The sequence below is a fragment of the Triticum dicoccoides genome, chromosome 5B (genome assembly GCF_002162155.2).
Source record: "Triticum dicoccoides isolate Atlit2015 ecotype Zavitan chromosome 5B, WEW_v2.0, whole genome shotgun sequence".
Lineage (NCBI taxonomy): Eukaryota > Viridiplantae > Streptophyta > Magnoliopsida > Poales > Poaceae > Triticum > Triticum dicoccoides.
Genome location: NC_041389.1, coordinates 355,011,009 through 355,034,479, shown reverse-complemented (window position 1 = coordinate 355,034,479; position 23,471 = coordinate 355,011,009). Strand labels below are relative to the sequence as shown.

General features: G+C 45.6%; 1 protein-coding gene, 1 long non-coding RNA gene and 1 pseudogene across 2 annotated transcripts in view; 2 read left to right on the top strand and 1 right to left on the bottom strand.

The window, feature by feature from the left end:
• The window catches only part of LOC119309516, a 93,894-nt gene extending 80,230 nt beyond the window's left edge, over window positions 1-13,664 (bottom strand). Inside the window, exons 1-2 of the mRNA XM_037585505.1 lie at window positions 13,405-13,664; window positions 13,249-13,300 (exon numbers count right to left, since the gene is read on the bottom strand). Of these exons, the coding sequence (XP_037441402.1) occupies window positions 13,249-13,300; window positions 13,405-13,664 (312 nt within the window). The remainder of the gene's footprint in view (window positions 1-13,248; window positions 13,301-13,404) is intronic.
• A 259-nt stretch (window positions 13,665-13,923) lies between these two features.
• LOC119305503 lies at window positions 13,924-17,736 on the top strand. The gene is made up of 6 exons (XR_005148687.1): window positions 13,924-14,309; window positions 15,054-15,123; window positions 15,561-15,592; window positions 16,480-16,646; window positions 17,092-17,196; window positions 17,291-17,736. It is a non-coding gene; the product is annotated as an uncharacterized LOC119305503 (long non-coding RNA).
• Window positions 17,737-19,940: 2,204 nt separating this feature from the next.
• On the top strand, window positions 19,941-22,462 carry LOC119305502 (annotated as a pseudogene).
• Window positions 22,463-23,471: the final 1,009 nt, after the last annotated feature.

Here is a 23,471-nt window from a genome sequence, read left to right as displayed (position 1 = left end):
TATGGTGTCTTGCATTGCCATGCCATCTACTTAGATTAGACATGCCTTGTGTAAATGCCTCATGTTTGCTTTCTATATCAGATATGTGAATTATGCAATGCCATGTTTTTCAGCCAGTTATCATATATGTGAATTATACACCGCCATGGAACCAGGCATCATATATGTGAATTATCTCATGCCATATTTTTTTTTCATTACGTATTCCATTTGTCGACAATCTGTGTATATTGAACTACTCTTCATGTGTATCAGCCATTTGAGCCGGTTATGGAAAAATATGGAGTGAAAACAAGGTCTTCAGAGTAGGCAATGGTACCTGTTGAAGCATATATCTCGATGGTTACAGGGAGCTCCTCAGAGGAGGATTCAGAGACAAATGACCAGTCCTATATCCCACCTGAGGTGTATGCTCTAAGTTGCAATGCTTATATTTCTCATATGATGCATATGGTGTCTTGCATTGCTTAGTTTAGACATCATATGCACAATATTGAATTATATCTGCTTAGTTTAGAGATCATACATGTGAGTGCCAGTTGCTTAGTATATGAATCAATTATGTCAATTATATCATGCCATCATGTATACTTAGACAACATGTATGTGAATTATTTCATCCCAACCTATTTTAGAAAGACATCATATAGTTTTGTCATGTCATCCTGTTTAGGTACTCATCATATGTTGAATTATGCCATTATATCATGTTAAGTTATCCATCATATATCTGAAACTGTGTCATGATATCCTGTTTAGTTAGGCATCATATAGGTGAAATTGTGTCATGCTGTCCTGTTTGGTTAGACAACATATATGTGAATTACCACATCTGTCTATCATACAATGTCTGTACGTTCAATTTCTTTTCTTGTTTATCAGCCATTTGAATTGGAGGGGGTGATGGCAGTATCTAAGGGAGCAAAAACCCGTTCTTCACAAAAGAAAGTGTTACCCATCGATGCAGATAGAACCATGGTTGTACTGGCCCACAAACTAGCCCCACCACACATAATCGAGACTCTTTCAGATTGCACACTTACACCGTTGGGCAGAGAACCAGCTACAACCCATCTAACCGCAACCCCAGCGGATAGTAACCCACTTATAGTTGACAAAGCACCATGTCCACCACAGAGTACCCCCACACGAGCAGTTTGTAAAGCTGCTGCAGTGCCCAAAGCACGAAGACCACCACAGCTAACCCAAACTCCATGTTTAAAGCAGAAGAGCAACTGTTCTCAGGTCAGATTCCATAGCTATGGTCCATACTCCTTTGTTGTTGCATCACTGTATTTACTCATACCAAGTACTTTCGAATTTGAAGGATCCAATTGAAACTCCAATGGCGCAACAGGTATGTTTTAAACCTATTTCTTTAAATGGATTGCTGTTCTAACTTCGTGCTCTATGTTGATTTCAGTTTAAGTTATATAAACAGTTATGTTCTCATGTGATGCACATTACAAGTGCTGCCAATGCTGTCTAGTTTCTCACACTTATATTCCGTGTATGCTACTATGTCTTAAAAATATATGAGTTGAATTGTGTCTCTATCTTGATTAGGGAGCATAAACTAGAATGATATGGACAATGTAGTGACCATAGTACATAGATATATGTTTGTTTCATGCTGTTATCTATCCACCTTACTACTAAACCGGTTTACCAAAATGAGTTTCGTATACTACAAGCTAAACATGTGATGTGTCTGCTTGTTTCTCTTGTAGTATGCAAACAAAATATTGGAGAAGAGCACCCCACTATGCAATGGTAGAGAAAGTAATGCAGATAAGGTTCAAGATAGTGAGACAACCCTGTTGGTCTCTAAGAAAGGTGATAAAAACAATCTTGTAGATAGTGAGAAAACCCCATAGTCCTGCGTTGATGTAGTGTTCGAGTTACTGGCCAGTACCGCTGGCACAAGCTCTTCGAACTCGCTGCCTAAATCACTTCGGCTTCTTCAGTCTCAGCTACAAGCTGAAAGGCATCAGTCAACTGTGCTACGGCAAGAAGCGGAAGGGCTGAGGAAGTCCCTGCAGAATTCAGATGTGTACTTTCTTGTGCAATAGCAAGCGCTGGAGGATTTAAGCGCCAAACAAGAGAAAGTTAATAAGATTGCTAAGCATCTTGCCAGCATTATGGGTACCCAGGATATTGTTTCTTGAACTCTTCTAAAGTGGTTTCAATTCTGGACTTGTTTTGCTGCGGCGTTTATATGCTGCTTTGTTCCCTATATTTGCACTAGTGGACAACTTTGATGCCCAGTGGATGTAATATGTGTAATAGCCGTGATAGCCTAGCATAAGTTGCTTGCTTATTTATTTCCTTGTTGTCTTGTTTATTTGTTTGCTTGTAGTCAGTGCAGTTCTTTTTCCGCGGTTTGCTAGTGGCTGCAATAACCTATTTTTTAAAACTAGGCCACAATAACCATGGGCTAATATTTACTGTAGTGACATTGGGCCTCCTACAGGCCGTAGAAACAGTGGGCCTTCTACGGGCCGTAGAAACAGTAGGCCTTCTACGGGCCGTAGAAACAATGGGCCTTCTACAGGCCGTATCATCAATGGGCCTTCTACGGGTCATAGAAACAATGGGCCTTCTATGGGCCGTATCATCAATGGGCCTTATACGGGCCGTATGATTGGCCAAACATGGGCCAATAATAGGCCGCATTATGGTCGTAAACGGGATAGAGTTGGAATCGTCCGTTCATGGGCCGAACATAACGGGCCATCGTTAATAGGCCGTATTTGATGACGCTATGAAAACGGCCCAACATATTAATGGACCACAAACGGGCCGACTGTAACCACGGGCTGAATTGGGCCCACAAGCAGAAAATGACAGTAACGGGCCGTAAGTAAACGAATGCTGGAAATGAGCCCAAGAATAAATGGGCACTGAGAAGGACGAAAGATAACATGGGCTGGAAACGGCCCAACGGAATAACGGGCCGTTGATGGGTATAAAGTGATGCACTGTTCATTACGGGCCAGTTTCACCACAGGCCCTTACTGGGTGTAAAGTGATACACTGTTCATTACAGGCCAGTTTCACCACGGGCCATTAATCGGCCAAGAGTTACATAGGGCCTCATATGGGCCGAAAGACGTCATGGGCCATACATGGGCCAGAAGTGAAAACGGGCTGGAATCATATTGGATGGCTCAGATGACGCTACTGGGCCTAATTCGGATAGGGCGTAACGGGCCTTGGGTTAGCGGGCTGTAAATGGGTTATATGCGAACAGGTCGTTAACAGGCTTTCCATGGGCCGGCCTGCCACCTTTTGACCAAGTCAAACGGGCCGGCCTTTTCACAGGAATGGGCCTCTGTTGGGCCGTGCCACATGTCGACATATCATAGGTGACTTCTGTCCAATGAGTGGATGACATCTGTCCCAACGATGAGCCGACACATGTTTCCTCCAGCCAATGATGATTTTACACGTGGAAAATCCCCATTGGTCGGGGCTGTTAACGGGTTATCGGATCCAAAACCCGACCCGATAGCTTAACGGCGTTCCGTTACGGTGGAATCCATGTGTCGGTCACCCTTGACGAAAGCACTTCTGTGACGCGCAATTTATCGTCATGGAAGTGGACACTTCCGTGATGATAATTTTGGTAATGTCATGGAACACTTCTACGACAGCACAGGTATGACTATCTTGATTCTGTCATAAATTTGTCATGGATGTACATGCATGACAAAAAACGTGACCTACTGTGACAAACACGTATCATCACGGAAGTGTATTTTTTTGTAGTGATAAGCAGGGAATTATCACTGCTCAGATATGTTAGGTTACAAGAAAGTTTAAACAAGACAATGGAAAGGAAAGTGTAGACCCGAATCAGTCGTTGGTGTTCTCGAGTGTCTAACAACTCAGAACCCATGGAAAACTGGAATCGGCGAGAATTAATAGTTGATGTAGAACTCATAAGAAGTTATGTAGTTCCGTGATATTCTCGAGATTATAGAGTGTAATACTTGAAGGTAGATTAAAGTAGAGGTTGAACAGGTGAAATGATCTGAAGAAGACAAGTACTTTAACTTGTCCGAGAAATGGGAGCAAAGAAGAACAATATGGTCGAAACCACGGTTGCAAAGGACCAAATATAGATAACATATGAACTTATCACAAGGGGATTATTATTATAACAAGAAGCTTCCATGATAAGTTCCACATCGGGTCCATGGGCATGAACACAAAGGTTCAAGGTCGACTCCCACTTCTCTAATGCACAACTTTACATTCACTTCTCGCATTCGAAGAAGTTGTAGCGTTGAAATGTTATCCAAAGAAACGCTAGTAGATTTAACCCGCATAATCTTTGGGTTCACACGGATTTAGGGAAGACATAGATTCAACCCATATGGGCATATTAGGAACATATACCACAAACTTTAGGAATAAATAACTCAAGCTCGGAAGCAGAGTATGGTTGGCAAGAGCGGGGATACGATTTACCAAAGGCAATATGTATCCGAGGAAATGCTCACCAGGTTACTGGATATGAAGGATACTGTCGGATAAAACCCAACAAGGATCTGGTGGTCCACAAGGGATCTGATGTGAGCAATGGTACTCGATCAGAAGAAGAAAGAATGCAAGGAGGTCAGATTATAGAAACAACTAACTAAATCAAAGCTCAAATGTAACGGAATTATGATTTCCAAAATCAAGGGATCCAAAGTAAATGCTCTGACCAAGGATGGATAAGTTGAATAGACTTAGGGCACAATCGATGTCAATCTGATCGGCCGAGAACCATCTCATGTTTGGGAAGACGTCTGATCCAGAAAGATAATCTATAAGGATCAACTGATGATTGCGACACAAACATATCAAATCCAAAAACACAAGATGATAATGACAAAGGATGTCAATGGGTACTGCTAGGCATATGGAATTAACCAGAGTGTAGGCAGGTAAGACCTTCTAGAGCAATAGGCGGCAGAGGTCATCGAAAGCTCAGATTGTATCACAAAGTATATTATGAAGCATAAGGATAACTAGGGATGAATGGATACTCGATAAGAAAGAGTAATTATCCGTAGGGATATTCATGCGGCAAGGAACTGCAAGGCAGTAGGCACAAGGTATTATCGAAACAAATAAGAAGAAATTTAGGGTATATTGTAATAACAACATCAACGAGGAATGACTGTATGAACGACAATGTAGGTAGTTACACCTAAGGATTTATCGGTGGTAGGGATCGCAACAGCGAAGGGTACAAGGGACTCGGTAAAACATCAAAGAGTATCTTCAGAATCTTATGGTGCACCACGCAATCATCTGGAGTGAGGGGCTCTCCAGGAGAAAGTATTTACGAGATCCTAAAGTTAGAGTTAATATCATTTAACCCAAATAGAAGAAAGATCAGAGTCCCAAAGTAAAGGTCGAGGAGTAAAAGATCCTAATACCACCCAATGGCAACGTGGGCCCGTAAGCCACACAACCATGTTAGTAAAACAGTTTTTCAAAGACTAGACTCAACTTCGGCCAAAGAGTTGGAAAGGGGGATCCTATAGGCAGTCGGCTCTGATACTAACTTGTGACGCCCACCGATTCAATAATACATGCAAGTGTGTACGTTCAAGATCAGGGACTCACGGGAAGATGTCACAACACAACTCTAAACACAATTAAAATAATACAAGCTTTATATTACAAGCCAGGGGCCTTGAGGGCTTGAATACAAGCTCGATACACAAGAGTTAGCGGAAGCAACAATATCTGAGAACAGACATAAGTTAGACAAGACTGCCTTAAGAAGGCAAGCACAAAAGAAGCAACGATTGAAGAGGCAAGCCCTCCTGCCTGGGACCTCCTAACTACTCCTGGTCATCAGCGGTCTCCATGTAGCAGTATCCGTCGGCAGTGGCATATGGCTCCAGGGATCCACCATCTGGTTGCATCAACCGGAAAGAATAAAGAAGGGGGGAAAAGGGGGTAGAAAAGCAACCGTTAGTACTCATCCAAAGTACTCACAAGCATCAGATCTATACTAAGTATGCATTGGTATCAAATTGAAGGGTTGTATCTATGGACTGAACTGCAGAATGCCAGAATAGAGGGGAAGGCCTAGCCTATCAAAGACTAGCATCTTCAAGCAGCTCCAAGCATCTTGCAGCATGTGGAAGAGTAAAGAATAGCAGTTTATAATTATCAAACATGTTGTAACATTAATGCCCAGAGATCCCTCCTCGACTCCCTGCGAGAAAGCAATCTCGGAGCCACATATCCATCACATATCCCAAGTATCCATTTCTAGTTATATAAGATCCGGATACAAGTCTGAACGTCCATTACCATGGACACGGTATTCGAATATATATCTTCCCTACAGGGGTGCACCACATTACCCAACACGCTTGATCACTCTGGCCGAACACACCTTTCTAGGGTCAATGCCCGGCCTCGAAAGATCAACATGTCGCAACCATACCTAGGCTAAGCAGAGAGGTCCCCGCCGGTCTACATCCTAAGCGCTCCGGGGTCTTGGGTCCATCGCCCGCAGCACTCCGGGTCGTTGGTGAATACCAGCACCGCGTCGGATGGCCAGCATGATCCGACTGTGCCGCACTACTGAACTGGACGTCTGACAAAGTTTCGGCTGATACTGCGACGTCGAGACCCATAACTATTCTCATGTGGTTATTAGTGCGTAAAGGCCAGCGACCAACTCAGAACAAATACCCAAACCTGTTAGTGCATTGGGGGCTCGCGGAGACGAGCAGAGACTCACGATAATGTGACCCCGTTGCCCCGTCTCGTGGACTTACGACAAGGACCCAGACTGCCCGGTCGTGCCACATGGAAAACTCGCGGGTGCTCTACGGGCCCGCCCGACTTTTACATCAACTCACATGTATCCCTCAGGGCCGACCCGACTTCAACAATGGTCTCTAGTAAAGTCAATGTAACCGTGTGTCCAAACATCAAGGGAAAAACCTGAGGAATCACCCCCGCTGGATTCCACTCGATGTAATCATCAAGGTGAACGTAAGAGGAACCACCCTCGAGGTTCACACTTGAGGTGTTGCACGACCGAGCCGTATCAGGAATGGTGAAGGAGGAACCACCCTCGATGACCACGACCGAATAGATACACTACAGAGATCTCATCAGGAGTGATGTATGAGGTTCCACCCTCGGCACTCGATGGTAACTCTGTAGAGTCGAGCATCAAAAGGGGCGTGATGTGATGTGAGGTGTCGGGCTCTGGTCATCGATCATGTTGATTGAGTCGTCGAAGATGAAGCAGGGGCAACAAGGACAAAGTGGGGGTCACTGATGGATCGCTAACCAACCTATACTAAGCAGTTTAGGATAAGCAGTTAAGTAACAATAAGCAGGTTACAAAAGCAGGCTATGCATCAGAATAGGAGCCATCAATTGCAGTAGCAAAATCTAATGCAAGCATGAGAGAATGGAATGGGCGATATCGGGATGATCAAAGTGGGGGCTTGCCTGGAAGCTCCGATGAAAGGGAAGAAGGGTCGTCGTCGACGTAGTCGATCACAGTGGCAACATCAGTCTTGGGGTCTATCAGAGAGAAGAGGGGGAAGAAACAGTAAATACATAGCAAGCAAGATCATAACAGGATAACATGCATAGTTAGATGCGTTCTAACGCGGTACTACGCGATACCGGCAAAGGGGAAAAACATCCAGGAATGCTTTCCCGAAGTTTGGCATTTTCAGACTAACAAAACGAAGGGGAAAGTTCCATGTTCGCTATGATAGGAGCATGTGACAGATGAACGGACTGCGTATTCGGATTCTTCTCGTCGTTCTGAGCAACTTTCATGTAGAAAACTTTTCCATCCAAGCTACAGATTAATTTCTATGATTTTTCAAAGATTTAAACATTATTTTGGAACTATTTTAATTTGAAAAAAGCTAAATTGCTAGATGCACCCAGCATAGGGTACACAAAAGTGTGTCCAGTGCCTGGTGGGCCAGGGGGTCCCAGTTTACCAGTCAACGTTTGACTGGTCAACTGGGGGTGGGCCCCCCTGTCATTCACTCATCTAACTAACTACAATTTTTAAACTAACTAATCTACTTCAATAGGTTAATAAAGAATAATTAATTAAGTTAATTAACCGTTTAACTAATTAATTAATTATTTTTATTAACATATATTTTGTAAGTAAACAGGGGCGTGGGGCCCCATTGGCAGTGGCTCCGGGGCTAAGCGGGCGACGGGCGAGCGCCTGTGCGAGTGCACGGTGCATCAGGGGCGCCAGCGAGGCCACGGCGCTGGCCGGGGAGGGGCGTGGCCAGGCCGGGGCGGCGACGGTCAGAGTGGGGGGCTGCGGGATGAGGCAGCGGCCCGGGTAGGGCGACAGGGGCGCGTGTGGGGCAACAAGGTGAGCAGCGGGAGCGAAGCAGCAAGAGGCGGCCGAGGGCGCGGCCACGGCCGCAAGGAGTTAGCGCGGGGGAAGGAGGCGCGTGGGCACGGGCGGTCTCTGGCGAGTGTGAGAGGACGACGCAAGGCGGTTGCGGGGATTGGCCGGCGCATCAGCGTGGCGTACGGTGAGGCGAGGCTCAGCAGAGGAGGCGGGGGGCGACATGGGGCAGGGAGGAAGGGGAGCTGCTCACCCCCGTTGTAGGGGATCAGTGCGGCGAAGTTCGACAACGATCGTCGATGGAGAGGCGGTGGAGCGGTGTCGGTGTGGTGGTGAAGCACGGCGACGATGGGAGGCGCAGGGAGGCACTAGATCGAGCCCCACCCTGATCCAGATGAGTGGGAGGGGTCCGGGGAGGAGGACGAGGCATCCAGCAAGGGGGCAGGCGACCCGAGGCAGCACCGGGCACCGGCGTCAAGGCGGCTCCGTCGAGCAGCGCCCGACGGCGAGGTCGGGGCGGTTGCCCTAATCTGGATCGATGGGGGAGCAGAGGGGGGCGAGGGAAGCGTGGGGGAGTGGGGATCGGGCTAGGGTTCCGTTGGGGATTGGGGGGGTTAAGGTGGGAGCGAGGTGGGCCGGTCGGGGTGGGCTGGCCGACTGGGCCGGCCAGTTGGCTAGCTGGGCCAATTGGTCCAGCGTGGGGGAGGGTGTTTCTTTTCATTTTTTTTGTATTTAGTTTTTACCTTTCGTTTATTTTCTTTGAGCCACTAAAAAAGTTTTGTTTAATACAAAACTTGGCACAAAAATACAAGGCAATAACCTGGGTTGGTACAAAAAGTTTCAAAGCATTTGGGAGTGTTCAACCATTTTTAGAAATAGAAAAGCTCAAATAATTGGCTGTTGGTCCACTAAATAAAATTTCCAGGGGCACCGTGGGAATCCAAAAGATGTTGGTTCCAACATGACAATGATCAGGATAATCTATAGAATATTGTGAACATTTTAGTTTTGACATCTGAAAACTTTTATTTTCTACTTTATTTTAGATTTGAATTTGAACCGGTTTCGAACCAACGCGAGTTTAAGAATAGTAATCGTGGTGACATGTCACCATTATAAGGGGATTACTGTAGCTTAATTATCCGGGTATTACATGGTGCCAAATCAAGAACATGAGAGAGAGAGAGATCAAACACATAGCTACTGGTACATACCCTCAGCCCCGAGGGTGAACTACTCCCTCCTCGTCATGGAGAGCGCCGGGATGATGAAGATGGCCACTGGTGATGGATTCCCCCTCCGGCAAGGTGCCGGAACGGGCTCCCGAGAGGTTTTTGGTGGCTACAGAGGCTTGCGGCGGCGGAACTCCCGATCTATGGTGCTCCCCGATGTTTTCATGGTATATGAGTATATATAGGCGAAAGAAGTCAGTGAGGGGAGCCACGAGGGGCCCACGAGGGTGGGAGGCACGCCCAGGGGGGTAGGGCGCGCCCTGGACCCTCGTGGCCACCTCGTTGCTTCCCTGACATCTACTCCAAGTCTCCTGGATTGCGTTTGTTCCAAAAATAACTCTCCTGAAGGTTTCATTCCATTTGGACTCCGTTTGATATTCCTTTTCTGCAAAACACTGAAATAAGCAAAAAAAACAATTTGGACTGGGCCTCCAGTTAATAGGTTAGTCCCAAAAATAATATAAAAGTATATAGTAAAGCCCATTAAACATCCAAAAATGGATAATATAATAGCATGGAACAATAAAAAATTATAGATACGTTGGAGATGTATCATCCATCTCCTGCATAAGGATTGGCTAGCAGTTTCTGTATCATACCCAAGGAATTTCATAATAAATATTTTCAGTAGGTGCAGTAGGTTGAGGAGCAACTCTTTGTTCTTCCGGTCGAGGTGAAGATACCCCGAACGAACCCCTCAAAGGTTTATTTTCCATAGTGACAAGTGACTGTAAATTTCAGCAGTAACATAAATGTTTCCTTACCAAATTCCACTCACCAAAGGCGCTTCACTCCCCGACAACGGCGCCAAAAAAGAGTCTTGATGACCCACAAGTATAGGAGATCAATCGTAGTCCTTTTGATAAGTAAGAGTGTCGAACCCAACGAGGAGCAGAAGGAAATGACAAGCGGTTTTCAGCAATGTATTTTCTGCAGGCACTGAAATTATCGGTAACAGATAGTTTTGTAGCAAGATAATTTGTAACGGGTAACAAGTAACAAATGTAACAAAAGTGCAACAAGGTGACCGAATCATTTTTGTAGCAAAGGGTAAGCCTGGACGAACTCTTATATAAAGCAAAACGCTCCCGAGGACACATGGGAATTATCGTCAAGTTAGTTTTCATCATGCTCATATGATTCACGTTTGTTACTTTGATAATTTGATATGTGGGTGGACCGGTGCTTGGGTGCAGTCCTTAGTTGGACAAGCATCCCACTTATGATTAACCCCTCTCACAAGCATCCACAACTACAGAAGAAGAATTAAGATAAATCTAACCATGGCATGAAACATGTGGATCCAAATCAGCCCCTTACGAAGCAATGCATAAACTAGGGTTTAAATTTCTGTCACTCTAGCAACCCATCATCTACTTATTACTTCCCAATGCCTTCCCCTAGGCCCAAATCATGGTGAAGTGTCATGTAGTCGACGTTCACATAACACCACTAGAGGAAAGACAACATACATCTCATCAAAATATCGAAGGAATACCAAATTCACATGATTACTTATAACAAGACTTCTCCCATGTCCTCAGGAACAAACATAACTACTCACAAAGCATGTTCATGTTCAAGATCAGAGGGGTAATAAATATCATTAAGGATCTGAACATATGACATTCCACCAAATAAACCAACTAGCATCAGCTACAAGGAGTAATCAACACTACTAGCAACCCACATGTACCAATCTGAGGTTTTGAGACAAAGATTGAATACAAGAGATGAACTAGGGTTTGAGAGGAGATGGTGCTAGTGAAGATGTTGATGAAGATTGACCCTCCCTCGATGAGAGGATCGTTGGTGATGACGATGGCTTTGATTTCCCCCTCCCGGAGGGAAGTTTTCCCGGCAGAATAGCTCCGCCGAAGCCCTAGATTGCTTCTACCTAGGTTCCACCTCGAGATGGTGACGCTTCGTCTCGAAAGCTTCCTTATGATTTTTTCTAGGTCAAAACCCTCTATATAGCAGAAGATGGGCACTGGAGGCTGGCCAGGGGGCCCACAAACTCAAGGGGCACGCCCTAGGGGGTAGGGCGCGCCCTCTAGGCTTGTGGCCACCTGGTGGGTTCCCTTCTATAGTCTCTTCGCCTAATATTTTTTATATATTCGAAAACAATTCTCCGTAAAGTTTCAGGACATTTGGAGTTGTGCAGAATAGGTATCTCAGATTTGCTCCTTTCCAGTCCAGAATTCCAGCTACTAGCATTCTCCCTCTTCATGTAAACCTTGTAAAATAAGAGAGAAAAGGCATAAGAACGGTATCTTAAAGTGTAATAACAACCCATAATGCAATAATTATCAACATAAAAACATGATGCAAAATGGATGTATCATGTATTGATGGTAAGGGTGCCACATAGACAAAAAAATGATGTGGCAGAGCAATTAAAGAGGAGAGAGAGCATTAAGCCTGCCAGGCAGGAAAAAATATGATGTGGCAAGGTAATTAGGAGGAGAGAGATAGTTTAGTGACCCCAGACAGAAACAATGGTAAGCCCTTCCCTGTGCTCTAAGGTGAACTGGTGGTAAGGGATCCACATAGGCAAAAAATAATGTGACAGAGCAATTAAAGAGGAGAGAGAGCATTATGATGACCCTAGGAGGAAATGACGCTAAGCGTGTGAACCTATGCAAAATGGCTACCAACCAATGCATGAAAAAGTTTAAGTGTTAGGCCTCCTTTGGTTCATAGGAATATTGTAGGAATTGCAAAGGATAGGAACTTTGTAGGAAAAATTCCTTTGGATCCCTTTGGTCTGTAGAAAGGGTTACTATTCCTAGGATAGGAATTAATCCTTCACATTTCAAAGGGAAAAAACATTGGCTAAGACAATGAAAAAAAATTTTGTCCTATGCATCAAATGACATCTCTTTATCTATAGGATTTGAGATGCATGTCATCTCACTTCCTATGATTTTTCTATTCCTATACTATTCCTATCCTATGAACCAAAGAAGGCCTTAAACAATTAAGTGAGCGAAGTTTAGCTACAAAATCTATGCACCTATGCATTTGAGTGATTACTTGATAAGACTTTTAATGCCGTTAGCACCTCATCTAAGCATCAATGCATTGGATGAGGCCTAAGCGTGTGAATCTAGGAAAAATACTTAAATAAAGGAAGTTCATTAATGCATGCAATAGCTTAAGTTCTAAATCATTAAGTGAAGCGAGCTTATCTATAACAAGTTAAGCATCTATGCATTGATGGCTTTAGTTGCTAAACTTTTTAATATGCTTAGCACCTCAATTATTCTTGCTCAATACATTGATGCCCAGCTCCTCACACGACATTGCCACTTGATCGCCTTGACCAACCTTAGCTCTAAATACCACTTGATGCCGCACAAAGTAGCGAGAAGTTAAGTCGTGCATGTAGGTGGCTCGATCTTTCACGGCCACTCTTGATTAACAGTTCGTCTCTCGAGTTCCTCCTCGCAACCTTCAATAATAATTCTCCACCTGTGCATGACGATGCATGAATAAAGATAAATATCCTATTGGATCAGCACGTAGGCGCCGATGTGATGATCAACCCTCCATCGCTGGTAGATTTCCTCGATGAAAAATCATAAAAACTATTCATGATTCGGTCGTCCAAAACCTGGACGTTTTCTGACAATTTTCATAACTCACGAAATAAACTCCGATCCTTTTCTTCTTCTTTTTGAGCCTTTGTTGAACAATTCTGAACATAATCAACCATTCTAGTAAATAACTCAGTGCTCAACCCCTTAAAGGGTTCGCCTTCAGTAGCATCAACAATCGACGACATCATGTATGTATCATGACCGCAGATGGATGGGGTCGCCGTCGACGACGGGGCGGCAACGCCGGTCACCAGGAGCCGAGGGGTCGAGGTCGCCGGCGATGAGGGGCCATGACAATGGGGGTTGGGTCATGCGCTCAGTGATGCTACTTGCGCGGCGCTGCTGCTGCTTGCTCCGGTGCAGGTCCTGTATCCCGCCGACCACGACGGCGAGGACTTGCGGCGGTTGGACCCCGTCGGCATCGAGGGCGCACCTCTTCCTCTCTCTCGGGCACTTCGCCATGTCCTCATGTTCTCTCTGGATTGGGGTAAGGGAGGGAGAATTGTATTTTGGGGGGAGTTTTTTAAAAGACCAGTCATCAAATGTGAAACCCATATGTCATAATTGTCATTAAAATGGTCTAAACGATCAATCAATGTTTTCTGCAAAAGATTAGGCCAAGAATAAGTGGTTTCTGACCCAAGTTTGTAAACTGCTGCAACCCTAGACATTAATTCGGTGGTTTTCTGTAATTCATTCCCAAGACTTCATTTGACTTTGAGCGTGTGCATCTCGAACTTGCATTCATCAAAATCAAGGGTAGGATCCTCCTTGATCCATGTCGGGTGCATCCAGAAGCCGAGTGTCGGGCGCAACCCCGACGCTCTACGGATTGACAGGCTGGCAATCGGGTGGGCGCTGGACCTGACCCCTCGCCACGTCGCCGGGAGGACTCTTGGCTCACCAAAGTGGCGAAAGCACTGCCGAGGTAGCAAACGGGCGGCGAGCCATTTTGGCCGGCGGCTTAGTGCGCCTTGAGCAGCAGGCGCCCAACTGATGCACCATAGCTGATCGACATACATTGCCTTAGCCACCCCCTGCGCTCAGGGTGTTTGATGAAATGACGCTTGAGGTTGTGTAGCTGAAGAGCAGGTTCCATCACACCAGGTATGCCGGATTCCTGGAAACCAACTGTAGTATCATCTGTGAATGTAAATATTCTCTATTTAACGTGTCATTTTCTGATGACTGTGCTTGAGCTTTGAGATGTTATTATGGATGCAACTAGCCAAAATTCTGGCACGTTTGCGTATGAACTGGATCTGATTAAATTGCAATGCATAATCTGGAATGTTGAGGCTCCTTTAAACATTGTTTTAGTAATATTATGGATTGGCCTGAGGAACCACAACCTGCATAGTTGCATTCAGCGACTGAAACACTGTTTTTATGGGGAACATAATCGATTGATCTGCTCTGCCTTCTGTAATTTTATTTGCTATATATAAAATTTCAGTGTGATGTGACTGAAGATCCCCCTTCACCTGTATTTATTTATGAGTGAAAACCACCAACTACATCTATACCCGCACAGGAAGACTTCATTTGACAAGTGCGTTTCAAACTTGCATTCATCAAAATCAAGGGTAGGATCCTTCTTGATCCATGTTTACCTCTCTACGACTCAGCATTTTGACTGTGCCACGTGATGCCATGAATTACGGTGCAAGCTACTTAATGTAGAGGAGATTAGTGTCTAGGTGTCCCACTGGTTGCGAAAACATTTCATTTTTTTTTCAACAACTAAAGTGTGAGGGTACCTTGTTCTCTTCCAAGTGGATAGATTAGTTTGTAATTGTTACCAAACCAGAAAACTTACTAGATGTCTAAGATGCATGTTACTTTCAACAGAAATTTGCCAGGCGATCGTCCCCATGGTTCATCTGCAGACTCCCTCTGTAATAGGATATCTTGTTTCCAGGTTTGTATTTTCTTGTTGGCATTTTTTTTCTATTGATACACACTGAAATGTGGAATGGTTTTTAAAAGGCAAAACTGTGGAATGTTTCTTTTCTGTGATCTTTACGCATGTACATATTCATGATTATTCTCCGCACCAAATACTCTGAACTGGTTGTATTACATAATTTCAGGTATGAATCTGATCAATACATGTGCAATGAAACCATTAGTCCATCTGTTGTATTTATTTCAGTTGTGGTTTCTGTGCTGGTGGTGACTGTACTTGTGCTTTCATATTCGATCTGGAGACAGAAAATAAAACTTAATAATGTGTGTGCTCTTATACATTGTTATAACATGTATTATTGATTATTAAGGTTTTACTGTCTTGCTATTTATGCTATATATATATTTTTAGAATAATTTATGCTAAATATCTGACATTTGTGCCACCAGTTTCTACACAAGATCCTCCCAGAGTGGAAAAGGTCAGAAAATTTTCATGCGAACCACCTGCAAAATAATACGAATTTCCGGTTCACACCACTTTGACCTGGAGAAGTTTATGAATAAGTTCTAAAGTTTCATTGGAGAAGGAGCATTTGGGCTTGTATACTATGGCCGTTTAGGAGATGACACTAAGCATGCTATCAAGATGCATTCTGAATCTGTCTCACTCTCGCATGGAATTGATGAGTTTTTAGCAGAGTTACCAAATTATAAAATTTACGGTCAGGGCCTCTACTGCCGTTTCAGTTGAAAAAAGTTACGAAATGTGCACCTAAAAACTTCATGATTTCAGGATCTTGTCGACCCTTAATAAAATTTACTGTTGAGACCTCCCCTACAGTTTCAGTTCAAGAAGTTATTAAATTATGCACCTAAAAAAGTTCAAGATTTCAGAATCTTCCAATGGTGTATGTGCCATAGTACATAGGACAACTTGTCGTTTCTCCTTGGGTGAGAAACAATTGAAGTTTGTAATGTAGGCTCAGCGAGTCGCATTCGCGGTGAGATTACTGAAACATTAAGAGATTTTCTTTATGTTCTTTGTGACCACTATACTTGGAGTCTAACCAGGCACTTAAATGTTCAGTCTCTATATAATCTGAATGCTGAAAGGGTTACTAGTAAGTGATATTTTCTGCTTGTAATTGACATCTGTGGTTCATTGACACAGTTGATAAAATTAGATAATTTCTTGCTACATTCCATAAAACTGAATTTTCATGAATGCTCATTTTGTTTTTCAGGCACCTGCCATTGTCTATCTCTGCAGCTTGATAGTATCTCCTGTTACATGTCTGAGTATCTAAGTTTAAATTACTATTTTCTTCCTCAACTCAATGAGGGTTTGTTTCCTTGAAGGAACCAGCTCAATGGAATTCTACACTGTTTATAGGAGACTAGATGGTTGAGTTGACCATTATGCCTCCGCTGGAGCAATGCTTTGGATATTGCCGGGTGTTACGATTGTTTTTTTACAACTTCATCATTTATGCCCCGTCAGTCACAATAGGAGCTGCCAATACATTTATTACGGTATGCTCTTAACTTTGATTCAATTTTAAAGAGTTATTAATAGAGTATATCACCTCTATAAACTTGTGTAGAAGTAGAGCGCTGCTATATGTACGATCAAACTTCATACGATTTTGCGTACGAGCAGACTGTTCTGGTGTAGTGGGCCCAAACGTTGGAAACGGGCCTGTGTCTTGTCGTACAAAATCGTATGGAAAAAGTATCGTACGCAAGGCAGTTTCGGTAGAAGTATATGTAATCTGTACTTGTCAACTGTGTAGGTTTGTACAGCTCTTTGACATATATATCCATTCCCTATATGTCTTGTTGTGATTATGAGCATTTCATGGACCTCTTGAAGATTTACAATTGAATTTGTCTACATTTGCATATGATGCATAATCATGTCAGAAGCTGGTTGTTTACTTTTTATCATTCTTATGTCCAGTTTTTCCCTTGACCGCAGGTCAGTAGTATCGGCAATGGAAGGCAATTTAGTAGAAGAAGATCCAAACGGTCGTGCTTTTATGTGTGGCTCATTAATAATCATGTGGCATGCCTTAATGCCTTTGTATATTCTGAAGTCCCATCTTAGTGTTCATCATCATCATGAGAATTTGGTACTCTTGTTGCAGTATAATGAGAGTTCTATTTTTGCATGGCAGGAAGCACCAAAGATGAGGGAGAATCCCGCGAAGACCTCTAGTGGAGGCAGAGCGTCTTCTTGAGTACTAATTCTTGCTGGTAGAACTTGCACTGCAGATCATCACTCATGTACATGTTCCATGGAGCTATTAACAACCTGCCACGTGGGAAAACAAATTCAGACAGACATGATCGATTGGTTCCCTTATACTCCCTCTGTAAAGAAATATAAGAGCGTTTAGATCACTAAAACTTTACGGAGGGAGTAATATATAGTCTGGATAAATGTTAGAGGGCCAACATAGAAGGCAGAAGGGTACTCGGCAAGATTTTGAGTATAAATTAGAAGTAGCACAGAAGTTGAAACCTACTAATAGTCATACCTCATACGTAGCTGTATAAATTCATCACCTTGTTCCTGTAAATGTAGCTTAATCACATTGTTACAAATACAGTGTGGTGTTTACTTAGGGCTTTGTTTTGCATGATTGATTTCACCATCTGGTTTCCAGATTAGGGACTGAAAACAGGAACAAAACCTTGCCTGCTATCATGTGCTATTTCTGGCAGATTAGGCAGTTGGTTTCATCCCTCATAGCACAAAGCTAGAATGTTAACTGATAGCCAGCGCGCATGCATGTGATGTGTGTTTAATTAGTGCAAGTCGAAGGAGACAAGGCAAGTTGGTTTTAGGAAAAGACAAGGTAGAGTGGAGGCCGTTTCATTCTTTTCGGGTTTCGTTTGGAAGGCCGTTTCATCACGAATTTTGTTTTTCAGGCACCTGCTAATGCTATTGCCTATGTCTGCAGCTTGATGATATCCTATTGCCTATGTCTGCAGCTTGATGATATATTGATATCTATCGTGTTATCTAGTATTTGCATTTTAATGTATCCCTTTTCTTTCTCAACTCAGGAATTCTATGAGACTAGATGGCCGAGTTTTTGTTATTTTTTTTTACTTCTTGGCTGGGGCAATGCATTGAATATTGTCTGGTGCCGGAACTCTTACTTCCCTCCGTCCTAAAATAAGTGTCTCAACTTTGTACTAACTTTAGTATAAAGTTGTACTAAGGTTGAGACACTTATTTTGGGACGGAGGGAGTATTTACCAAGGATAGTGCACACTTTATGCATGCCTAATGGCTTGTCAATCACAATTGGAGCTAGCAATGCACATATGACAGTTTGTTCTTTTAAAAGAGTAAATTTAGTACAACATCATGGTAAAATTTAGCTGCTGATAACTGTATGCCTTGCTGCCAGCATTTCATAGCCCTCGTGTAGATATGCAACTGAACTTGTCTACATGTTCTATCTTTTCGCACTTTCCCTTGCTCAGAGTCACGGGTAACAGGTAATCAGCATGGAATATGTTTTAGCTGTCAAGGTAATGTACTCCCTCCGTCCAAAAATACTTGTCGGAGAAATGAATAAAAATGAATGTATCTTAGAACTAAAATACGTCTAGATACATTCATTCCTCCGACAAGTATTTCAGGACGGAGGGAGTATGTTACTTGGCGCTGATGCATCATCATGACAAATGGAATTTGATACCCTTGCAGTACCATGAGAGCTTTATTTTGTGTGACGGGAACTCAGGAAGTAGCAAGATCAGCGAGAATCATGAATTTGCATCTGGCTATTTAGTTACGGGAGACTCAGTTTGGGGCTAGGGCCAGCCGTCTGTAGGCTGCTTTCGGCCGCAGTAGTTTATACTTTATACCATGGAGTCATGGTTATCCTGAGTTTCTGAAGACCTCTACTGCACTGCAGCGTCTTCTTGCGTAACTCTTGCTGGTAGCACTTGCACTGTACATGTTGTGTGGAAACAAATTCAGAGATGTGATCGATTCACTTTTACTGTATAGCCTGGATAAAACTTAGATGGCGAATCAAAAGTATAAATCGAAAGTAGAACCTGCTAATGGTCGTACATAACTCTGTAAATCGGCTTCCAAGACCTTTGAAACTGTAAATGTAGCTTGTACTTGTATTTAGTTCTAAAATTACCCATCTGAACATCTTATTTACACGTTTGCTTTGTTTCGATTTGTAGTGGAACAGCCTTGCCTGCCAGCATACGCGATTGCGTGACAGATTAGGCAGTTGGTTTCGCCCCTCGGTGTACAAAGCTAGAATGTTAACAGAAAGCCTGTGCTCTTGCATGCTCTGTGTATTTAATTAGTGCAACTCCATGGAGACAAGGCAAGTTGAGGTTTCAGGAAAAGAAAAAAGGGCAGAGTGGAGGCCGTTTCAATCCTTCCTTGTTTGGCTTGGAAGGCCGTTTCATCACGAATACTTGTGTATAAAAAATCAATCAACCATTGTTGCCTGGCAAAACAAAACTCAATAATTCTTGTTTCGAGGCTGCATTTAGCTTCCACTAGCTAAGGTTTAGTCCGGAAGAAATCCACATCTAGTACCATCCAATAGTTGTAGCTGAGCCGCCATGCACGCATGATGATATATTTAGGGTAAACATGGTAATGCAAGCTTCAAATCAAAAATAGATAGAAAATTGATGATGCAAATATTATCTCTTGGCGATGCATTTTCTTGCTGATCTGAACACGCATGCATGCCTTGTCCGGTAGCGTCACGCTGGGCTACTCAAGCTCTATAAAACCCACCACTCGCATGCATTCCTCCACCACTCGACTCCACACACGATCCAACAATGGCTTCCATGATCTCCATCCTCTTGCGCTGCTCCCTGCTACTTCTCCTCCTTGTCCAGTCCACACACTCCTCCGTCACCCCGAAGCCCAAGAAGCACAAGCAGCTAAGGTTTAGTCCTTCCAGCTCGAGCACCTACATCGTCCTCACCAACCACCTCGCCAAGCCGTCCAAGTTCGACACCCTCCAGCGCTGGTACGCGTCCATGCTGGGCAAGAACTCCAACCGCATCCAGTACACCTACGGCACCGTCATGCACGGTTTTGCGGCTCGTCTCACCAACGGCGAGGCCCAGCGCATGGCCACCGTCCCCGGCGTGTTCCGCGTGTACAAGGACAGGCTGTACCACATCCAGACCACGAGGTCGCCGTGGTTCATGGGCCTCCACGACGACTTCGGCGCGTGGCCAGACGCCGAGTTCGGCGACGGCGTCATCATCGGCTTCGTCGACACCGGCATCTGGCCGGAGCGCGCCAGCTTCAGCGACGCCGGGCTCAGCCCCGTCAGGTCCACCTGGAGGGGCAAGTGCGTGAACGCCCCGGGATTCAACGCCAGCTTGTGCAACAACAAGCTCGTCGGCGCCAAGTCCTTCCTCACAGAAGACGGGCTAGATGCCGGTGGCCTCACCGATTCGAGTCCGAGGGACATCGATGGGCACGGAACGCATGTGTCGTCAACGGCTGCAGGCTCCGAGGTCCCCTGGGCGGGCGAGCACGGATCTCTTCAAGTTCGCGGGCGGGAGAGCGAGCGGCGTGGCTCGCAGGGCAAGGATCGCCATGTACAAGGCGTGCACCCGGGGCGGATGCTCCTTGTCGGCCATTACCGCGGCGATCGATGCCGCGGTGAGCGACGGCGTGGACCTCATCTCCATGTCCCTCGGAGGCCCCGTGGAAGCCTTCTACGACGACCTCGTCGCCGTCGCCACGTTCGGCGCTGAGCGCAGAGGCGTCTTCGTCGTCATGGCGGGCGGCAACGACGGCCCGACAGCGTCAAGTATAACCAACGTGGCCCCGTGGATGACCACCGTCGGCGCCGCCACCACGGACCGGGTGTTCCCGGCGACACTCAGGCTCGGCAACGGGGTGGTGCTCACCGGGCAGTCCCTGTACAACATCCCGTTCTCCCAGGGCGCGGGCACGATCCCGCTAGTGAGCAGCGACTGCGGCAAGTACGGCGACCTGACGCCCGACAGGGTCATGGGCAAGGTCGTGGTGTGCTCCAAGGGTGAAGGAGCTTGGGCCGGCTTTGACGTGGAGAGAGCCGGCGGAGCCGGGATGATTTCCGCCGATAGTAGGACACGGTTCGGGGACGCGGTGAAGGCCCAACCCTTCAACCTTCCCGGTCTCCAGCTCAGCTCCACCGGCGGCAAGAAGCTGGCCGATTACATGTCGTCCGTAGCGTACCCGGTGGCGTCCTTCAACTTCACCTGCGTCACGGTCACCGGCGAGAACCGGGCGCCGATGGTGGCGGGCTTCTCCTCGCGGGGCCCCAACCCGATTGTCCCCGAGATCCTCAAGCCGGACGTCATCGCGCCAGGAGTGAACATTCCTTGCCGCCTGGTCTGGTGCCGCCTCGCCATCTGGCTCCGTCATGGACCCGCGGAGAGTGGAGTACAACATCCTCTCGGGGACGTCGATGGCGTGCCCGCACGTGGCCGGCGTGGCGGCCCTGATCAAGAAGCGGCACGGCGACTGGACGCCGGCCATGATCCGTTCGGCGCTGGTAACGACCGCCGGCCCGCTCGACAAGGGCGGCAGGGATATCGTGGACAGCGGCAGTGCCGTCGGCGCCGCCGTCATGGGCGCGACGCCGCTGGCGGCCGGTGCCGGGTTCGTGCTCCCGCGGCTCGCCATGGACCCGGGCCTGGTGTACGACGCCGGCACGCAGGACTACGTCGACTTCCTCTGCACACTCAACTACACGGTGGAGCAGATGCGGCAGTTCGTGCCGGAGCTAAGCAAGTGCGAGAGGACGATCCCCGGCGGCGTGGCCAACCTGAACCACCCGTCGTTCGTGGTGGTGTTCGACGGCCGCAGCCGCATCCGCACGCTGACGCGGACGGTGACCTTGGTGTCGGCGCGCCCCGAGAGGTACAACGTGACGGTCGCGGCGCCCGACGGGGTGAAGGTGACCGTGACGCCGGCGACGCTGGAGTTCAGGTGGCCGAAGGAGAAGAGGAGCTACAGCGTGCCGTTCAGCAGCGAGGCGGGGGCGAAGGCGAGGCCGGCCGGCACGTGGGAGTTCGGCCACATCGCCTGGGAGAACAGAAAGCACCGGGTCAGGAGCCCCGTCGCCTTCAAGTGGGACGACTGATGCCATGCATGTAGGCCGGAGCACGTACTACGTACTGTAGTAGAATAAGAGTGAGTCTGATTGCCTGAACTCTGAAAGAGAGAGAGAGAGTAATTTTGTGGCTTATTAGCCGATCTGTAATGAAGAAGAAGAATCAGCATTTGATTGTGGTGAACTTGTGATGAGGAGAAGGGAATAATAATCATCATATTCTTTTCTCCTGTCGAATTGCATCTAAATTTCGTATGGATCACTACTTCACCCTCCCAAGTTTGGCCCAATCGCTTCTTGAGTTCATGCAACTCTTTTCTGACCCAAGTAAGAACGCCACCTTTTCAAATAATCGGTCAATTCGAGACTGGATTTTCTACCGTGCACGGGACCTCCCGTGCATGGTTCAGCCGTTCGTTGTCGCGCGGAGATGCCCGCCTGGATTTGAGCCTATACTATTTTAAAGCTTTCTTTTGGCAGTGTTCTGTACAATACTTCACCAACCTAGTCAGATACGCATTAATAGGGAACATATAAGACACTGTTTTGAGCTCAAGAACGTAAATGTCATCCCCTTCTGCCCGTCCAGCACGCTTTGTGTGCAGAACCATTATTCCACCATTGCTGCCAGAGAGGCCTTCTTCCTCTTCCCATCACCCACCATAGAATAGCTCTGTGTGCAAATCTCGTCCATCTATTTCAAGTGCACAGCAGAAAAGCTTTTGAACGAAATGCACATGATATCATGTCCTGAAAGAAAAGGCAAGTCCTCTTAAATACAGAAAACACCCCTTCAGTCTGAAGCCTGCAATGCATGTCTGCATTCAAAAATAGTTCATCCATTATTAATTATTAGCAATTCATACAAAGTTTAATTATTATTACAAGTAACATCTTCGTTCAAGCTCATTTTAGTATGCCACCCTATTGCTAAGGCAACTGACAGAGTACAGAGAACTTTACATCCCAAAAATTAATTCATCAACAGTGCTTACAAGTTACAAAGACTTTTCCTGTTCGGTTGATGAAAAGATTGAATGGTATGGCATAAAGTGCATTGATGACTGACATTATACTGAGCTATATTAATGCAGGGAATAGCAAATATACTACTACACGTATACGAGAGAGGCTTGCATGCATGCATTCAGATCTTCAATTGAATCAACGGCGCATGCATACACGGTACCTCCCGTGCATGAGAGAATAACTTTTCTCTCAACAGTTCTAGCTTTTC